The following is a 17,821-nucleotide window of genomic DNA, read 5'->3' as shown; positions in this document are numbered from 1 at the left end:
TGACCGTGCAGTTTTACACTTTTCTTCTGTTGAGTTTTCATAGTTTTTTTTTTTTTTTAATTACCATGAACCATTTTTCCTTATTCTCCTGTGGCATTTTCTGCATTTTAATATTGCATCATTGAATTGCAAATTTGTTTGGTGCCAGTTGCTTGCATTTTAACTGTGTTCATGTTTGTCATGATTAGCAGTACTTTGTTAGTCTATCCTCTTGTATTTTTATGTAAGACTTGTCTCCTTTCTTTTAACTTTAGTATCTGAAGAAATGAAACTGATAGGTATACAGTGAGCCCTCGCTACTTCGCGGTTCGACCATCGCGGATTCACCACTTCCCGGATTTTTTTCATAACGCATGTATATACAAAAATCGCGGATTTTCCGGAAATTTCGAAAATACCGCGATGTGACCGATGGTGCGAGATTGGAGAAAGTAAGGAAAATTGAATCATGATTGATTTTCAATATAAATGAAACTTTGAGGAGCAACAAAGATATCATTTGTTAGAGAGATAGAGAGAGGTAAGGAATGGGAGGTAGTGAAAAGTAGCCCACACACAGAGAGAGAGAGAGAGAGAGAGAGAGAGAGAGAGAGAGAGAGAGAGAGAGAAACAAAAAAATTTTACAGGTTATAACACATTGGTGCTTATGTAATATCAACTGTATACTGTAGACGGTTTGAATAAGTTAAGAAATGGTATAAACGATACTTTGTTAGTGTATTCGTACACCCTCAAGAGCGGCAGCTAGACGTCAGCTGATCTAATCACAGCCAAAAGTAAAACAAAAAGAAGTCAACAATACTCAATTTTTAAAACACACCCGAAATTTAAAAACAAAAGTACACTCTTTCTTAATGTGCAATTAACTATTTAAAGAGTAGCAATTTTCTAGAATAAAGTGATGTTTCCCAAAAAATAGTGGTTTGCTGATGAAATCGGACGCCATATTTTTAGCAACGATTGAAATGGATGTAAACTCGGCATAATTTTTTCGTTTCGTATTTAATTGACACTAAGAAAACTAATTTTAGTTTCTTCATCTATATGTAAGTATTGTATAACACGAAGAGAGAGAGAGAGAGAGAGAGAGAGAGAGAGAGAGAGAGAGAGAGAGAGAGAGAGAGAGAGAGAGAGAGAGAATCAGCTGTTGTAATGGAATGCCGTGTTTTTGTTTCGTGAGAATTTCATCGCCACGACTATAATAACAACATACTGTACTGAACTTTACAGTATTATACAGACTACAGTAATATGATAAAGTAAAATATTTGTAATAACCTATTTTATATGAAATGGGGCTATTTTTTTTGTTTTAAATTTACATTTACGTACGTAAAACAACTCTCTCTCTCTCTCTCTCTCTCTCTCTCTCTCTCTCTCTCTCTCTCTCTCTCTCTCTCTCTCTCTCTTCGTAAATTGTTTTCCTGCTTTTCTACGTATGTATGATTTTATATAGCTACGGTAAATAATATTTGTAATAACATATTTTCTAAAAGCTTTTACTGTAATATCATTATTTATCACTTTCATCATGCGCGTTAAATGGCTTCGTTTGTTTACTGAGCGTACTTTATGACGCCGTCGTTTCAGGCGGGGTCATAAAGAAAAACATTTCATTTGGAAGTCCTAAGAAAATTAAGTAAAACATTGGTAGGTAATAACAAAATCAACATACTGTACTGAATAATCAATATAATCGATGCAAAAACTAACCTATACACAGATGTGTAAATGCGTTTGTTTCTTCATTATGATCAGAGATAAACGTAAACAAAACATTGGTTGCCATTTTTTATCGTGTTTTTTGGCGTGTTTAGGAAACGCATGATATAAAATCGCCTTTAATATTTGTGCCTGTTTTTGTTTAGGGTACTGTAGTACATGCATTAAGTGTTCTGTACATTAAAGGGTAGTTTGTTAACAGTACTACATACAAGGGAAGGTTTTAAAAGTCTGAATATACATGTTAAATAAATAGGTAAATATAGTGTCACTATTTCGCGGATTTTCACCTATCGCGGTCGGGTCTAGAACCTATCTACCGCGATAAACGAGGGTTCACTGTATATCATTTTCTAAAATGACATTATTTTTGGTAGTTTTTTGGGTTTTATGACAGAGTAAATCCATTTGGTATCATATTTAATACCTTCCAGTACAATGATTAAATGACTAGAAGTGAATTGTATATCAACTTTTATGTAACTTTTAAATTCATTACAATGCTTTTATAAAACTGTAGAAGTTACCCTTACAAGGTTTATATGATTCGTGGTTTTCCATGAACGCAATCCATTAGACTTCATTTCAACTATAATTATCCCTACTTGTACATATACCTTATCATATATTATACTTATTTGGATGTTTATGCTATTCCTGTTAGTGTGGGTTTGATTCTTTTAAGAGGTTATGGGAGTAGTTCTGAAAGTTTAGATATTTTGCAGAAGTATTTCGCTCGTAAACCTTACATTATTCTTCTGATGTGAACCTTCATCTAACCTGAATGGAAGTCATAATATTTTCGAGTGATGACCATCATTGTTTTATTATTTTGTCAGAATTACAGTAAAGTAGTGATGCATTATATTCAAGCAGTTGGTGATGTTATTACCTATTATAGGTTAATTTTGTTATAGATGGCAAAAATTTGAGAAAAGAGGGTTAACAGTTGAATTAAAGACAAGGATGTAAAAAGTGAAATAATGGAAGGAAGAGAGGATTAGAAATCAATGAAAGCAAGTCAAAACATACAGTGACTAAAAACAAAATAAATTTATATTAAAAGAACTAAGAAAAGGGGCACGAGTATGTTTTCTGAGGATTTTGTGACAAAAGCCCTATTATAGTTGCTTTATACACCTTATTGTTTATTTTAGCTTTGATAATATTGGTGTGTACTGATTAAAATGTGCATTTTTAAATATTTAACTTAGCCGGTGAATATATAATAGCTGCAACTCTGCGGCTCGACAGACACATACATAAAAAAACTCGCGAGCGATCGCTATGCAGGTTGCGGGTGTGCCTACCAGCGCCAACTGTCGGCCAGATACCACTCTCAGATGTAAACAAAACTTTCAATTTCTCAAGACGTACTTTTACTCGCAGTAGAACCTGGAGTTTTTTCCCATCATATTTGGTGAAGTACTTTAATTTGGTTTGAGCTTTCGTAGTACAGGTGTTTTTTCTTCAAATAAACCCTTGAACTCTTTTTTGAATCGGATTATTTGTTGATGACTTAGATCGTTTTTTGGAATTTTCCCTTGACTAATTCAAAATGGCTGACCCTTCTCAAGTTCCCAAGTTTCGAAAGTGTAATGCTAGGGACTGTAATAGGCGTCTTCCAAAGGCTTCTCTCGACCCTCACACTGTTTGTTCCAATTGTCGGGGTAAAACCTGTCAATTGGGAGATCGGTGTGAGGAATGCGTGGGCCTTTCGGAATTCGATTGGATCGAATTTGATAAATATACACGCAGACTAGAGAGAGATAGGGTAAGGAGAAGTTCTTCTAGGTCTGTAGTTTTTTCCTCTCCACATGCCCCTGAACCTAATCCTTCCCCTGTAGTGGTTGTTCCTAACCCCCCTCCTAGCACTCAGGAACCGTCTCTGCAAGACATGATGCGTGCTATTCATGCCTTGGGGGAGAGAGTTGAGGCTTTAGCAAGTGACCGGAATCAACTCATGGCGGACGGGAAGGAACTCAAGTGCCAAAGTGCCACGGCGGAAAGTGGGAAAGTGCCTAGTGTTACGCAAAGTGTTGTGAACAGTGTTGCGACCGAGGGTTCGTCTGTTCGTGCCTGTCGTCCACCTGGTCCGGGGCCTCTTGCAAGCTCCCAAGCCCAGGGGAGAAGCAATGTCGTACGACTTATGGGTTCGAGAGGCCTTGATCAGCGAACAGACGTTCCCTCTTTGGTATCAGGCGTATCTCGTCAAGATCGCCCCTACCATAAGATGAGAGAGCCCATTTTTACCTCGTCGTCCGAAGGTGTTTCACGTAAGAAACCTTGGACCAAGGTCTCTAGACCTTTAAAACGCAAGTCAGTCCCTTCAGGACAAGTCCAACGTCCCGGATGTAGCCACTGGGACAGTTCGGACCCGTTGCCGTCATCTGATGACTGCTCGCCGCCTAAGAGAGGCAAAGTTGTGCCGTCTCATTCGCTAACCCCGTCTGTTACCGCACCTGCTTCCGTAGACCCTAAATGGGTGTTACTGCAAGACATGCAGTCTAAGCTTGCGTCCTTGATGGAGGACTACAACGCTGAGAAGGTTTCCGTTGAACCTACTGGCCATCAGCCATCTAAGCGTTCTGTTGTGCGTCCTGTTGACGTGGATGTAGCTTTCTCGCGTCAACCAGTTGGGGTTGTACCTCCACCGATGCGATCCAGTGTGGATTTCCAGCCGCACGTCGACGTTAGGCAACGCACTGATGCGATTGGTGACGTTCAGGACGTTCACCAACCATCAGAGTTGACTTGTTTTGACGCGGTGCGTCAACCTCCGCAACCCGGTATGGTGTTGACTGCACAACCCAGACGGTCTAAACAGTCTCGGGTGGACGCTGTGCGTCCTCGCGCACCTGTTGTTGTTGACAGTTCCCAGACTGTTCAGCAGTTTCAGGACGCTGCGTCCGGCTCCGTCACGTATGCACCAGTGCGACCGGACTCTGCGAGTCAAACGTTGCCTACTCCTTTGCCGTTTTCTCATCAGTTATCAGATGAGGAACTGTCAGATGAGGACGTTGCTGAACCACAGCCTGAGGATCAGCCTTCAGAATTAGATGAGCCTAAAGCAGTTCAACCATCTATGGACTTTAGAAAAGTCATGGTTGTTTTTAAAGAGTTGTTCCCTGATCACTTTATTTCTGTGGCTCCTCGTTCGCCGCCGTCCGAGTTTGTTTTAGGCGTTCCTACTACCATGCCTGCCTTTACGAAACTCGTTCTCTCTCGCTCATCCAAGAGAGCTTTACGGCTGTTAGGCGATTGGTTAGAGACCAAGAGGAGTTTAGGGAAGACGGCATTTGCCTTCCCCCCCATCTAAACTCTCGTCTAGATCGAGCGTCTGGTATGCCACGGGAGAAGTTCTCGGCTTGGGAGTTCCTGCCTCTGCCCAGGGCGACTTCTCAAGACTTGTAGACTCTCCCCGTCGCCTTGCCATGAGACGCTCGAAGATTAGTTGGTCACCCTCGGACCTGGACCACCTTCTTAAAGGCATATTTAGGGCGTTTGAAGTCTTTAACTTCCTGGACTGGTGTTTGGGAGCCCTGAGTAGGAAAATCTCATCTGCCGATAGGGATGTTTCCTTACTCATTATGTCCTGCATGGACAAGGCCGTCCGCGATGGGTCCAACGAGCTTGCCGCTTCATTCACGTCCGGAGTCCTTAAGAAACGAGTGTCTCTGTGCTCTTTTCTGTCAGCAGGAGTGACGCCATGCCAAAGATCTGAGCTACTCTTTGCGCCCTTGTCTAAGTGCTTGTTTCCTGAAGTCTTAGTTAAGGAAATTGCCTTGTCTTTAGTGCAGAAGGACACCCACGATTTAGTTGCATCCTCGGCTCGCAAAGCTCCCCCTTTGCCTGCCTTGTCTGCTAGACCTAGGATAGACACTCCAGCGTCCAGGTTTATCCCGCCCTTTCGTGGCAGAGCCTCCAGCAGGGGAGGTGCTCGTGCCGAAGGGAAGAGAGGAAAGAGGAAAGGATCCAAGTCCTCTCGGGGCAGAGTCTGACTGCCCGCAACTTCAGACAGCAGTAGGTGCCAGACTCAAGAACTTCTGGCAAGCCTGGGAGAAGAGAGGCGCAGATCAACAATCTGTGAGGTTGCTCAGAGAGGGGTACAAAATCCCTTTTGTACGCAGACCTCCTCTAGCGACGTCCCCCATCGATCTCTCTCCCAGGTACCGAGAGGAAGCAAAGAGACAAGCCCTGAAACTGGAAGTGTCTCTTTTGCTAGAGAAGGGAGCGGTGGTCAAAGTCTCGGACCTTCAATCACCGGGGTTTTACAACCGTCTCTTCCTAGTATCAAAGAAGACAGGAGGTTGGGGACCGGTGCTAGACGTCAGTGCTCTGAATGTCTTTGTCACAAAGACGAAGTTTATCATGGAGACCACAAAGTCAGTCCTAGCAGCGGTCAGAAAGGGAGACTGGATGGTCTCTCTAGACCTAAGGGACGCTTACTTCCACATCCCCATTCACTCAGACTCCCAACCTTTTCTGAGATTCGTCTTCGACGATGTGGTGTACCAGTTTCGGGCCCTGTGCTTTGGCCTAAGCACAGCTCCTCTCGTGTTTACGAGGCTTATGAGGAATGTGGCAAAATTCCTCCATTTATCGGACATCCGAGCCTCCCTTTATTTGGACGACTGGCTTCTCAGAGCCTCTTCCAGTCATCGCTGTCTGAAGGATCTCAATTGGACTCTAGATCTGACCAAGGAATTGGTACTCCTAGTCAACTTGGAAAAGTCACAGCTGGTCCCATCCCAAACTATTCTGTATTTAGGGATGGAGATTCACAGTCAAGTTTTTCGGGCTTTTCCGTCGGCCCCCAGAATAGATCAAGCCCTGCTCATCATCCAGAAGATGTTGAAGAAAGAACGCTGCTCAGTCAGGCTTTGGATGAGTCTGGTAGGAACGCTGTCATCCCTGGAGCAATTTGTCTCGCTAGGAAGGCTACTCCTCCGACCTCTACAATTCCATCTGGCTTTTCACTGGAAAAAGGACAAGGCGCTAGAGGCGGTCTCGATCCCGATTTCCGAAAAGATAAAGACTTGTCTGACTTGGTGGAAAGACAATATTAGTCTACGAGAGGGTCTTCCCCTAGCAGTTCAGAAACCCAACCACGTTCTCTTCTCGGACGCATTGGACTTGGGCTGGGGGGCGACGCTGGACGGTCGGGAATGCTCAGGTCTGTGGAACTCGAGTTAGAGGAGCATGCATATCAACAGCAAGGAGCTTTTGGCGGTTCATCTGGCCTTGATAAGCTTCGAGAATCTCCTTCGAGGCAAGGTGGTGGAGGTCAACTCGGACAACACCACGGCCTTGGCGTACATTTCCAAATAGGGAGGTACCCACTCATTGACTCTGTATGAGATCGCAAGGGACCTACTCATCTGGTCAAAAGATCGAGGCATCTCCCTAGTAACGAGGTTCATCCAGGGCGGCTTGAACGTCCTAGCAGATTGTCTCAGTCGGAAAGGTCAAGTAATTCCAACCGAATGGACCCTCCACAAGGATGTGTGCAAGAGACTTTGGGCGACTTGGGGTCAACCCACCATAGATCTCTTTGCAACCTCGCTGACCAAGAGGCTTCCAATCTATTGCTCTCCAGTCCCAGACCCAGCAGCAATACATATAGATGCCTTCCTCCTAGATTGGTCACACCTAGATCTTTACGCATTCCTACCATTCAAGATTGTCAACAAGGTACTGCAGAAATTCGCCTCTCACGAAGGGACAAGGTTGACGTTAGTTGCTCCCCTCTGGCCCGCGAGAGAATGGTTCACCGAGGTACTTCGATGGCTGGTAGACGTTCCCAGAACTCTTCCTCTAAGAGTAGACCTTTTACGTCAGCCACACGTAAAGAAGGTACACCAAAGCCTCCACGCTCTTCGTCTGACTGCCTTCAGACTATCGAAAGACTCTCGAGAGCTAGAGGCTTTTCGAAGGAGGCAGCCAGTGCGATTGCTAGAGCGAGGAGAGCGTCTACCTTTAGAGTTTACCAATCGAAGTGGGAAGTCTTCCGAGACTGGTGCAAGTCAGTTTCCGTAGTCTCGTCCAGTACCTCTGTAGCCCAAATAGCTGATTTTCTCTTATACCTGAGAAAAGTTCGCTCCCTTTCAGCTCCTACGATCAAGGGCTACAGAAGCATGTTGGCCTCGGTCTTCCGGCATAGAGGCTTAGATCTTTCCAACAATAAAGATCTGCAAGACCTCCTTAAGTCTTTTGAGACCTCTAAGGAACGTCGTTTGGCTACACCTGGGTGGAATTTAGACGTGGTCCTAAGATTCCTCATGTCAGACAGGTTTGAGCCTTTACATTCAGCCTCCCTGAAAGATCTCACTCTTAAGACTCTTTTCCTGGTATGCTTGGCCTCGGCTAAAAGAGTCAGTGAGCTTCATGCCTTCAGCGAGAACATCGGGTTTTCGTCAGAAAAAGCTACTTGTTCTCTGCAGCTTGGTTTCCTAGCCAAGAATGAGCTACCTTCTCGTCCTTGGCCTAAATCTTTCGATATTCCTAGCTTATCGGAGATCGTAGGCAATGAACTAGAAAGAGTATTATGCCCTGTTAGAGCTCTTAAGTTCTACTTAACTCGTACTAAACCTTTACGAGGCCAATCTGAAGCGTTATGGTGTTTGGTTAAGAAACCATCCTTGCCTATGTCAAAGAATGCTTTGTCATATTTTATCAGATTGTTAATACGAGAAGCTCATTCACACTTGAGTGAGGAAGACCGATCTTTGCTTAAGGTTAAGACGCACGAGGTTAGAGCTGTAGCAACTTCCGTGGCCTTTAAGCAAAATAGATCTCTGCAAAGTATCATGGACGCAACCTATTGGAGAAGCAAGTCAGTGTTCGCGTCATTTTACTTGAAAGATGTCCAGACTCCTTACGAGAACTGCTACACACTGGGACCATTCGTAGCAGCGAGTGCAGTAGTGGGTGAGGGCTCAACCACTACAATTCCCTAATTCCATATCCTTTTAATCTGTCTCTTGAAATGTTTTTAATGTTGTTTTTATGGGTTGTTCGGAAGGCTAAGAAGCCTTTCGCATCCTGGTTGATTTGGCGGGTGGTCAAAGTCATTTCTTGAGAGCGCCCAGATTAGGGGTTTGATGAGGTCCTGTTGTATGGGTTGCAGCCCTTGATACTTCAGCTCCTGGGAGTCTGTCAGCATCCTAAGAGGATCGCTGGGCTCCGTAAGGAAGACAGACTTACAAGGCAGAGTAATCGTCCAAGTCGACTTCCTTACCAGGTACCTATTTATTTTGGTTTTGTTATATTGATAACTGTCAAAATGAAAAAACTCTTAGCTTATACGATGTAAACATATTTAACTCTGGTCTCTACCCACCTCCTTGGGTGTGAATCAGCTATTATATATTCACCGGCTAAGTTAAATATTTAAAAATTATATTTTAATTATAAAATAAATTTTTGAATATACTTACCCGGTGAATATATAAATTAAACGACCCTCCCTTCCTCCCCAATAGAGACGCAGTGGGATGAGAAGAAATTGAAGGTTTTGTTTACATCCGAGAGTGGTATCTGGCCGACAGTTGGCGCTGGTGGGCACACCCGCAACCTGCATAGCGATCGCTCGCGAGTTTTTTTATGTATGTGTCTGTCGAGCCGCAGAGTTGCAGCTATTATATATTCACCGGGTAAGTATATTCAAAAATTTATTTTATAATTAAAATATCATTTTTTGACACTGTGTTCTACAAAAATCCTTGCTACATCCAATAGGCCTCATTTGCATTACTCTCTAGCTGTTATTTTTCATAGGGCCCCTTTGGTCTCTTTCTAGTTATTGTCCAACCTCTTCAACTTTGTGTCTAGAGTCTAATATTTACCTCCCTTTTTCTTAGAAAAAGTTCCGTGTCCAAGCTATTTCACTTTAAAAATTTGAGTGTAATTTTGTCAAACTATTATAATTTAGATGCTTGTTACATTTCCTTGCTGTTATTATTATTGTACTGTATTATCAATTAAATATTATTATTATTATTATTATTATTACTACTACTACTACTACTACTACTACTACTACTACTACTACTACTGTAATAAATTACAGAAGTTTACCGTGACCTCTGTGTCACATTTATAGAATCTTTAGGAGTTGGTTTGAAGATTTACTTTTAAAATTTTTCGGAAAATTATAACAAGACACAATTAAAGAAATTGAACAGTTTGTTGAAAGAGAATAAAGGGAACAGATGTAAAGGTTATTGCAGAGCTAAAGATAGCTATCAGAGAAGGTACTCCTTGAAGATTTTTTGTTATTCCCTACAGTGGGACCCATAAAGTACACCGTATGTTGTTGACCCCATTGGATTATTCCTAAAATAAATTTTGTTTTTCTTTCTCTCTTTCAGGCTTGTGTTAGATCTAGAAAAATTGGCCAAGCAGTATCAGTCAGTACCCTCACCTGAGAGGCATAACGAGTGGGACGAAGATATATGGACTGCAAGCCATTCTCCAGCCTTGACTATTTTGGTGGTAGTTGGACGTATTTGTCAGGCTTTACCAAATGTTTGTCCCCAGATGCAGATCTGTGCTTCTGCAGCTAATTTGACGAACCCGGATGTTGCAAGGGTATCTGTTTATCTGTTTAATTGTGTTTTATGCTATTAGAGTATTTTTTATCAGTACTGTTTTAATTTTTTCATTGATAAATTGAATAGGAATTTTAAGTGATTAGTACAGTATCTAAGATTAATAGACATCTTCAGTTACTTCCCTTAGATATATTGAAGCCTAATAAAGATCATAGGTATGAGTGAATAAACTGAGATGGAAATTGAAAACTTTACGTACGGATATGAAATTATTTAGGATTTTCATGTAAATATATGGTTTGTAAAGTTTTATTGTAGATACATTATTGTCAATTCAAAAATACTGTAGTTGTGTGTGTGATTATTGTGTTTACACTATGTAATTTTTTGAACATAGAGTGTAGTGATAATTCAGTAGTTAAGTTCAGCATTAAGTTGGGGCTGGTTTCAAGATGTGAAATACCGTAATAGCACTGCAGCTCAATACTAGTTTAAATTCAGAATGAGATATGTACAGCTCCATGTAAAGTATATAGTGAATTGTGTATTGCTTTGTTTCTTCCCTCAGCGAGTGTCTCTTGGCTCGAGGATTGAATCTGAATCATGGTCGAAGGTTCATCTAGAATTGCAGAATACCAGCAGCCGTCTCTTTGGTCTCTTCTTGGGATCTTTGACAGATACTCTGAATACAGAACTGAAAGATTCTCTTACATCAGAACTCTCACGGGGAGCAGTGGAGGCTATTATATCCTCCTTTCCGGTAATTATTAACAGTAAAATCACTAAATAATAGGTACTGTACAGTACTTGTTCAAGATGTAGCATTGGATATTGTATTGTAAATTTTATTAATTTTATGTGTATTTTATATACATTTTCTTTGGTTGCTGTAAAAAGAGTGAAGAATGACCTGATATTTGTTCCTACGCGTCATACAAACCCACATCCTTTAATTAGGGAGATTATAACGGCACGTGTTGGATAACAAGCCTTCCGACACCCATGGAATCACCTGGACTTGTACGCTTTTTATCCGTTCAGCTTGATCTGGCCAGTAATCAACAGTGTTTATTGTGTTAGGACCCAGGATGACCCTGGTGGCTCCCAGATGACCTCACGCTGAATGGTATCCCATTCTGCCAGCTCTTCTGTTTGAGGTCCCGAGAGAACTACCCCTGTGGCCCACACTTCTGTCAGCCACACGTGCATAGGTACCACCAAGCTGTGTAGGCCTGAGCTCTTCACGGGTGGAGGACATCCTCATCTCATCTGAGCGAAAGGCTTTTCATAAGGCACTGCACAGGAGATGTCTCAATGTCTTTGGAAGTCCTCTACAGCTGTCTACCAGGCAAAGTGGGTCAGTATTTGTGATTAGTGTCTAGAAGGGATATTTCTTCGGCTGAAACAACTCTAGCACAGATTGCGGATTTCCTCATTTTCCTTTACCAAGAGAAGTGCCTCTCAGTCACAGCTATCAATGGCCTCCACTCAGCAGTGAGTATGTTCTTCAGATTGAAGGGTGTAGAACTCTCTGTTTCCTGCGAGTTGTTTATGCTCATGAGGAGCTTCAAGCAGTCTTGCCCACCCCGGAATCTCAGGCTCCCAGAGTGGAACGTGACCTTGGTCCTCAAGACACTTGCGTGTACCCTGTTTGAATCTTTGAGGAGGTTGTCAGACAGGGATCCGACTCTCAAGACTCTTTTTGCCAGCTCTAGAATTGGAGTAGAGAGTTTGTGAGTTGCATGCCAAGGGGTGGGAGGAGGTCTCCTTGAGTTTTCTGCTGGACTTCATGGGTAGGACTCAGAACCCGGCAGCGCAGGACCCCAGATTTGAGTTCTTCTCTGGTTGTGATTAAGAGATGCTCTTATGTCTTGTGAGGGCTCTGCTGTGCTATCTTGTAGGTCTAAGAAAGAGGTGTCAAGGAACATGGTCTTTCTGGCTTAATGAGACAAATCACAGAGTGTATCCCTCAGCTGACGAGAGAGCTGAGGTGTCACCTGGGACCAGGGATTATCAAGTTAGGGATATTGGCCCACTATTGCCTTCAGGAGAAACCTGCCAGTGGTCCAAGTGTTGAAGGCCAGTGTCTGGAAAAGCAGACCACATTCACGGCTTTTCAATTGTAGGAGTTTACTCACAAGTCCCTTGATATTTTTGTGCTGGACCTGTGGTGGTTGCTCATGTAGTTGGGTAACTAGCCCATCTCCCACACAGGATAAAGATGTATCTCGTCTATGGTAATGTGTAGATATAAGTCTGGAATGAATGGTAGTAAGACTGGCCCTTCTTCATTCTTCTGTCCCATCTCTCAGGAAGAGACATTACATTCTGGTCATCCCAGTTGTTGGTAAATTTCACTTCACAGCACCATTCTTTAAGTTTAAAGAAGTATCTCTCCCTATTCCCCAGGGTGGATCTTATACCAACCTATTAATCATCCTACTTGGTATTTGCTTCTAACTGATGTCCCCTTCGGGGGAAAAGGATCTCCAATTTCTCATCTGTTACATGTATACATGTAAAGCTCTTGTTCTATTTGTCCTTCATCCATACGAAAGGCAAATGAGGGAGGGTAGTGGTGGTCCTCGCTTCACTTCTCTGAAGATCAAGCGTCGATCACTTTGAGGGAAGAAAATTGAACTTTACAGTGTGAGTTCCAGTCAGCTTCCAACCTACCAAGCAGTTGCCTCCCTAATTAAAAGAGAAGGGTTTGTATGCTGCATAGGAAAAAATGACAAATTCCAAAAGTAATTTTTATTTTTCATAGAAGTACCAACCTGAGTTATTTGATCCAACTTCCTTCCTCAACCACCCCTCTAAGTCCAGGGCCAAAAGGTCAAAGGTGAAGGTTATCTGACTGGAGAGGGGCCAAAGCTTCTTGCTCTGCACCTTCGCTTGTTATCCAACTTTACCGACTGATTCCAACTTACAGTGAAATAATCTCTCTAATTAAAGGACTTAGATTGTATGGCTAGGAAAAATAAAAATTATTTTTTAAAAGATTAATATTTTGCTCATTCATACAGTGCTGTTTGTCTTTTTACACAGACGTGGGAGAGTGTTACTATAGAAGAGGAAGGGGAAGGAGGAAATATTGTAAAATCTTCCATTTACGTACCCGGCCATCCAACACCAGTCCTTTCCCAAGCTCTTGCACATCTTTGCTCCTCTGTCAATTGTGTGGCTGCACATACAATAACAAGGTAATGTATGAGAGCAATATTGTGGCTGCACATACTATGCAACAACATGGTGATATATGAGAGCAATTTTGTGGCTGCATATACAATAACAAGGTAACGTATGAGAGCAATTGTGTGGCTGCACTTTCAGTAACAAGGTAGTGTATGAGAGCAATTGTGTGGCTGCACATACAATAACAAGGTAATGTATGAGAGCAATTGTGTGGCTGCACATACAATAACAAGGTAATGTATGAGAGCAATTGTGTGGCTGCACATACAATAACAAGGTAATGTATGAGAGCAATTGTGTGGCTGCACATACAATAACAAGGTAATGTATGAGAGCAATTGTGTGGCTGCACATACAATAACAAGGTAATGTATGAGAGCAATTGTGTGGCTGCACATACAATAACAAGGTAATGTATGAGAGCAATTGTGTGGCTGCACATACAATAACAAGGTAATGTATGAGAGCAATTGTGTGGCTGCACAAACGATAACAAGGTAATGTATGAGAGCAATTGTATGACTGTACATAACATAACTAGGTAGTGTATGAGAGCAATTCTGTGGCTGCACATACAACAACTAGGTAATGTATAGAGAAGATGCTGTTATGGATCACGAAAAATAAAAATTGGCAGTAAAGCTAAATTTAGTAGGGAATTTCACCTTAATATTGAAAAGGATTTAGATGCTCAAAAATAGTTGTAATAGTAAAGTAGGGATAGTGATGAACTACAAATGCAGTGAACGACTAGTACTTATTACTACAGTATATAACAAAATTCTGTCGTAATGTATGCTATTATCACCCAAATAGGTATGAATTTGTAGAAGTGGAAGTACAGTAAGCTTAAACTTGAAGTCATAGCAACTGTAACATTTAATGATGATTTACAGTAGTTTCTGAAGGCAGTTATATACTGAAGGTGGTTATATACTCGTTGTGCAACATTCTTTGTAGATTTTCCCATTATTACAGATGTGTATGTCACAGTTAATTCATTTTTAGTAGCAGTGTACAGTATTTTGCAATTAATGAAAATATTGCATAGCCTTTTTTTTATTGTTTTTTTTTTAATTGGAGAGTTACTTTTAAGACATTCTACTGGGGATGTATCACATTTACTTTATATTAAATGTGCATATTGTTAATGAAACTATACTCATTTTCATATTTTAACTGTGAATATTGTTAATGAAACTATACAGATCTCCACTGCTGTGTTTATAATGTTGGATAAAAAAAATATCTGTATATATTGTACCAACCCACAGTCCTTATAAAAAATCTTATACTGTAGCAGGGTATTTCAACTTTTTTCGTTTAAAAATTTTATTCTAATATAGTAATGTGTTCTATTAAGAAAACATTTCATTATCTAAAAATGTGCTGGATAATCTAGTGATGCGAATAAGAAGACACTGGATGAATGAGATTTGGGTGTATTTTCATATCAAGCTGTTAGAATTTTAATAAACTATAGTTGATTAAACCCTTTGGAAAGCCGAATAAAGTTGAAAATTTTGAAGGAGCTGTTTGGTTAAAATATTTATTGCTATTAATAATAATCTTAAGTATAATACTGTATTTATTATCATCATTTATTGATTGTAACTATTATTATTATTATTATTATTATTATTATTATTATTATTATTATTATTATTATTTTTATTTGTTTGTTAATCATAGCATACATAGAGTGATGGTTTATAGTGTGGGGTTCTGGGTTACATCCTGCTTCCTTAGGAATCCATCAGTTTCTCTGTTTCAAGTGTCATGGTCTTTATTATTATTATTTTTATTATTATTATTATTATTATTATTATTATTATTATTATTATTATTATTATTATTACATGAGGTTTTACAAAGTATTGAGAGATTATATACTAATTGAGATTTATTTTGTTTGTTCAAAAAGACATTGTACTTGAATAAGTGAGTGTGCTTTGTATCTCAGATAAAAAGTTTAATTTGGTCATTATGTTGCAGGAACGCACAGTCAGAGTTAATCGCTAAAGTGTGTGAAGCTGTGACCTCAGCTTATGAAAGCGCCCTGGACGAAGCTAAGGAAATTAATCAAACCCTCGCACTGCAGCTTATTTTTGACTTACGTTTTGTGCAGTCGGTCCTTTTACCAAGGGAGAGTAAGGTTTGTAATAAATTGTGTTATAGTAAATATTGTTTGGAAAAAGGGGTTTTTAACCACCTTTTCTTGATCATCGTGTATATGTGTGTACAGTAATTGTTTGATGATTTGTTTTTCTTTGCTTTGCCATTCTTTTCTATATCCTGTTTTTTTTTTTTTTTTGTACTTCTCTAGATTTTGTTTTCCTTTTTCACGTATAAATTTCTGTTTTCTGGAGTTATTAACCATTCAAGTTTGTTCTTTCTTAATATGTCTTATCTAATGATGATAATTCTGATAACAGCACTTGTAATAATGAATCTATACTTGTACTGTATTAATAATACTGTAATACAGTATGTGTTATTATTTTAACAGTTTGTGTTCTACCTTTACATTTTTAAGTAAATGGATTTCATGGTAGTTAATTTTACTGAAATATGAAAGGCACATGATGTTATGTGCTTTAAATTGTAGATTTGCTTCTATAGAAAACTTTGCATGCACTTATATTTCTTTTTAATTAATAGGCTATATAACTAAAGGTCTAAAATCAAAATTTTTTTGCGTGTATGTATTATAGCAACAGACTTTTATGTATTATGTTTTATGCACAGCAGTGATGAACTGTAAGATTTTTTTTTATTTATTATTTGTAGGAAGTTGCTGCTCGTGTGATGACCATGATTCAGAAATTGGAGCATCAAGTTGATCCTTTTGACTTGGATGTTTTCTCTCCTCACATAACAACGAGGGTCAAATTGGCAGCTCATAGAGTTCAGGTATGAAGCTGAGTATTTTGGTAAACAAATAAAAATTCAGATTTTACTATTAAAGTAATTTCAATGCTAGGGTTGAAGCCTATTTTGAAATTTAAGTTATTTTTTATGTATTATGTTTATCCTTCTTTAGCCAGTTAGTGTCTTTGTGCCTCTTGACATTTGCTTGTTTGTTAAAGCCAGTGAAAAATTGGATTTGTTATTGAATGTCGAAGTGGTTAACTTTGTTGATTTGAATGCTTTATGCTTTGTGACAAAACTTCCCTAGTCTCCATTGCAGTAAAAACCTTATTACTGAAGTGCATACATTCCTATTTGTATCGTTACTTTAATTGGTATAGAAAATTGTATGGAAGGGTTTCAAGGAAATTGCTGAATGCTTTAGAAGTTGGTCTTAAAGTTTTACAAGCTCTGAATTTGCCTTTTGGTTGCAGCACTTGGATTTTCAGACTACAGTGTGAGAGTGATACAAATTTAGAGAAATAATTTTAGCCCCCCCTGTATTTATAAATCCTCGGTGTACTGAGGAAGCGATCAGTGAACCATGATATGGTGAGGGATTGCATTACTAAACTAAAACTTTTATGGACTAATAAATTAGATTTCTAAATAGGAAAAATATTTTTCAACAGGTGATATTTGGCACTGTCTTGTCCAGAGATCAGCAGGTGCTCTCAGGCCGAGTTCAATCTACATCCTCAACCTCTGCGTCGACCAACAATGCCCTTCCCATCATTCTGCCCGTGGAAATTCCAAGGTTCTCCAATGTTCCTCTTCCTGTGTCTACCTCGAGACCAACAATCCCATCCTCTATGTCTACTCCTACCTTAAGCTTATCCTCTTCAGTGGCAGATCATACTCCATCTAAAATGACCTCTTCGAAGGTAAGAATTTGTAACATGATTTTAAATTTCTGGTAATTTCAATTGCTCTCTGTACATGTAATTTTTAAATATTTAACTTAGCCGGTGAATATATAATAGCTGCAACTCTGTGGCTCGACAGACAAAAAACAGTAAAAACTCGCCAGCGATCGCTATACAGGTTGCGGGTGTGCCCACCAGCGCCAACTGTCGGCCAGATACCACTCTCGATGTAAACAAAGACTCAATTTCTTCTCTGTCGACGTGTCGACAAGACGTACTTTTACTCTCTGTAGAACCTGGAGTTTTCTCAACATATTTGGTGAAGTACTTCATTTTGGTTTGAGCTTTCGCAGTGCAGGTGTTTTATCTTCATCTTAAATCTTAAAACTCGTTTTTGGATAGATTTAATTTTTGATGACAAAGAGAGTATGGACTTTCTTTGACTTTTAAATGGCCGACCCTTCCCTTAGACGGAAGTGTGTTTAGGCTTTTAGCAATTATCTTATCACGTTATAAATTAATTATAGATTTTCCTTTATTAGGCCTCTTCGATTAACTTTCCATTTATAATAG

General features: G+C 40.0%; 1 protein-coding gene across 1 annotated transcript in view; it reads left to right on the top strand.

The window, feature by feature from the left end:
* The window catches only part of LOC137652407 (conserved oligomeric Golgi complex subunit 1-like), a 78,706-nt gene that overhangs the window by 52,331 nt on the left and 8,554 nt on the right, over positions 1 to 17,821 (top strand). The window contains exons 14-19 of the mRNA XM_068385801.1: positions 10,095 to 10,314; positions 10,846 to 11,037; positions 13,326 to 13,480; positions 15,468 to 15,627; positions 16,263 to 16,385; positions 17,015 to 17,266. Coding sequence (XP_068241902.1) covers positions 10,095 to 10,314; positions 10,846 to 11,037; positions 13,326 to 13,480; positions 15,468 to 15,627; positions 16,263 to 16,385; positions 17,015 to 17,266 — 1,102 coding nt within the window. The remainder of the gene's footprint in view (positions 1 to 10,094; positions 10,315 to 10,845; positions 11,038 to 13,325; positions 13,481 to 15,467; positions 15,628 to 16,262; positions 16,386 to 17,014; positions 17,267 to 17,821) is intronic.

The sequence above is a fragment of the Palaemon carinicauda genome, chromosome 13 (assembly GCF_036898095.1).
Source record: "Palaemon carinicauda isolate YSFRI2023 chromosome 13, ASM3689809v2, whole genome shotgun sequence".
NCBI classification, from domain to species: Eukaryota; Metazoa; Arthropoda; class Malacostraca; order Decapoda; family Palaemonidae; genus Palaemon; species Palaemon carinicauda.
The sequence above is the reverse complement of the archived record's forward strand: the minus strand, read 5'-3'. Positions and strand labels throughout refer to the sequence as shown.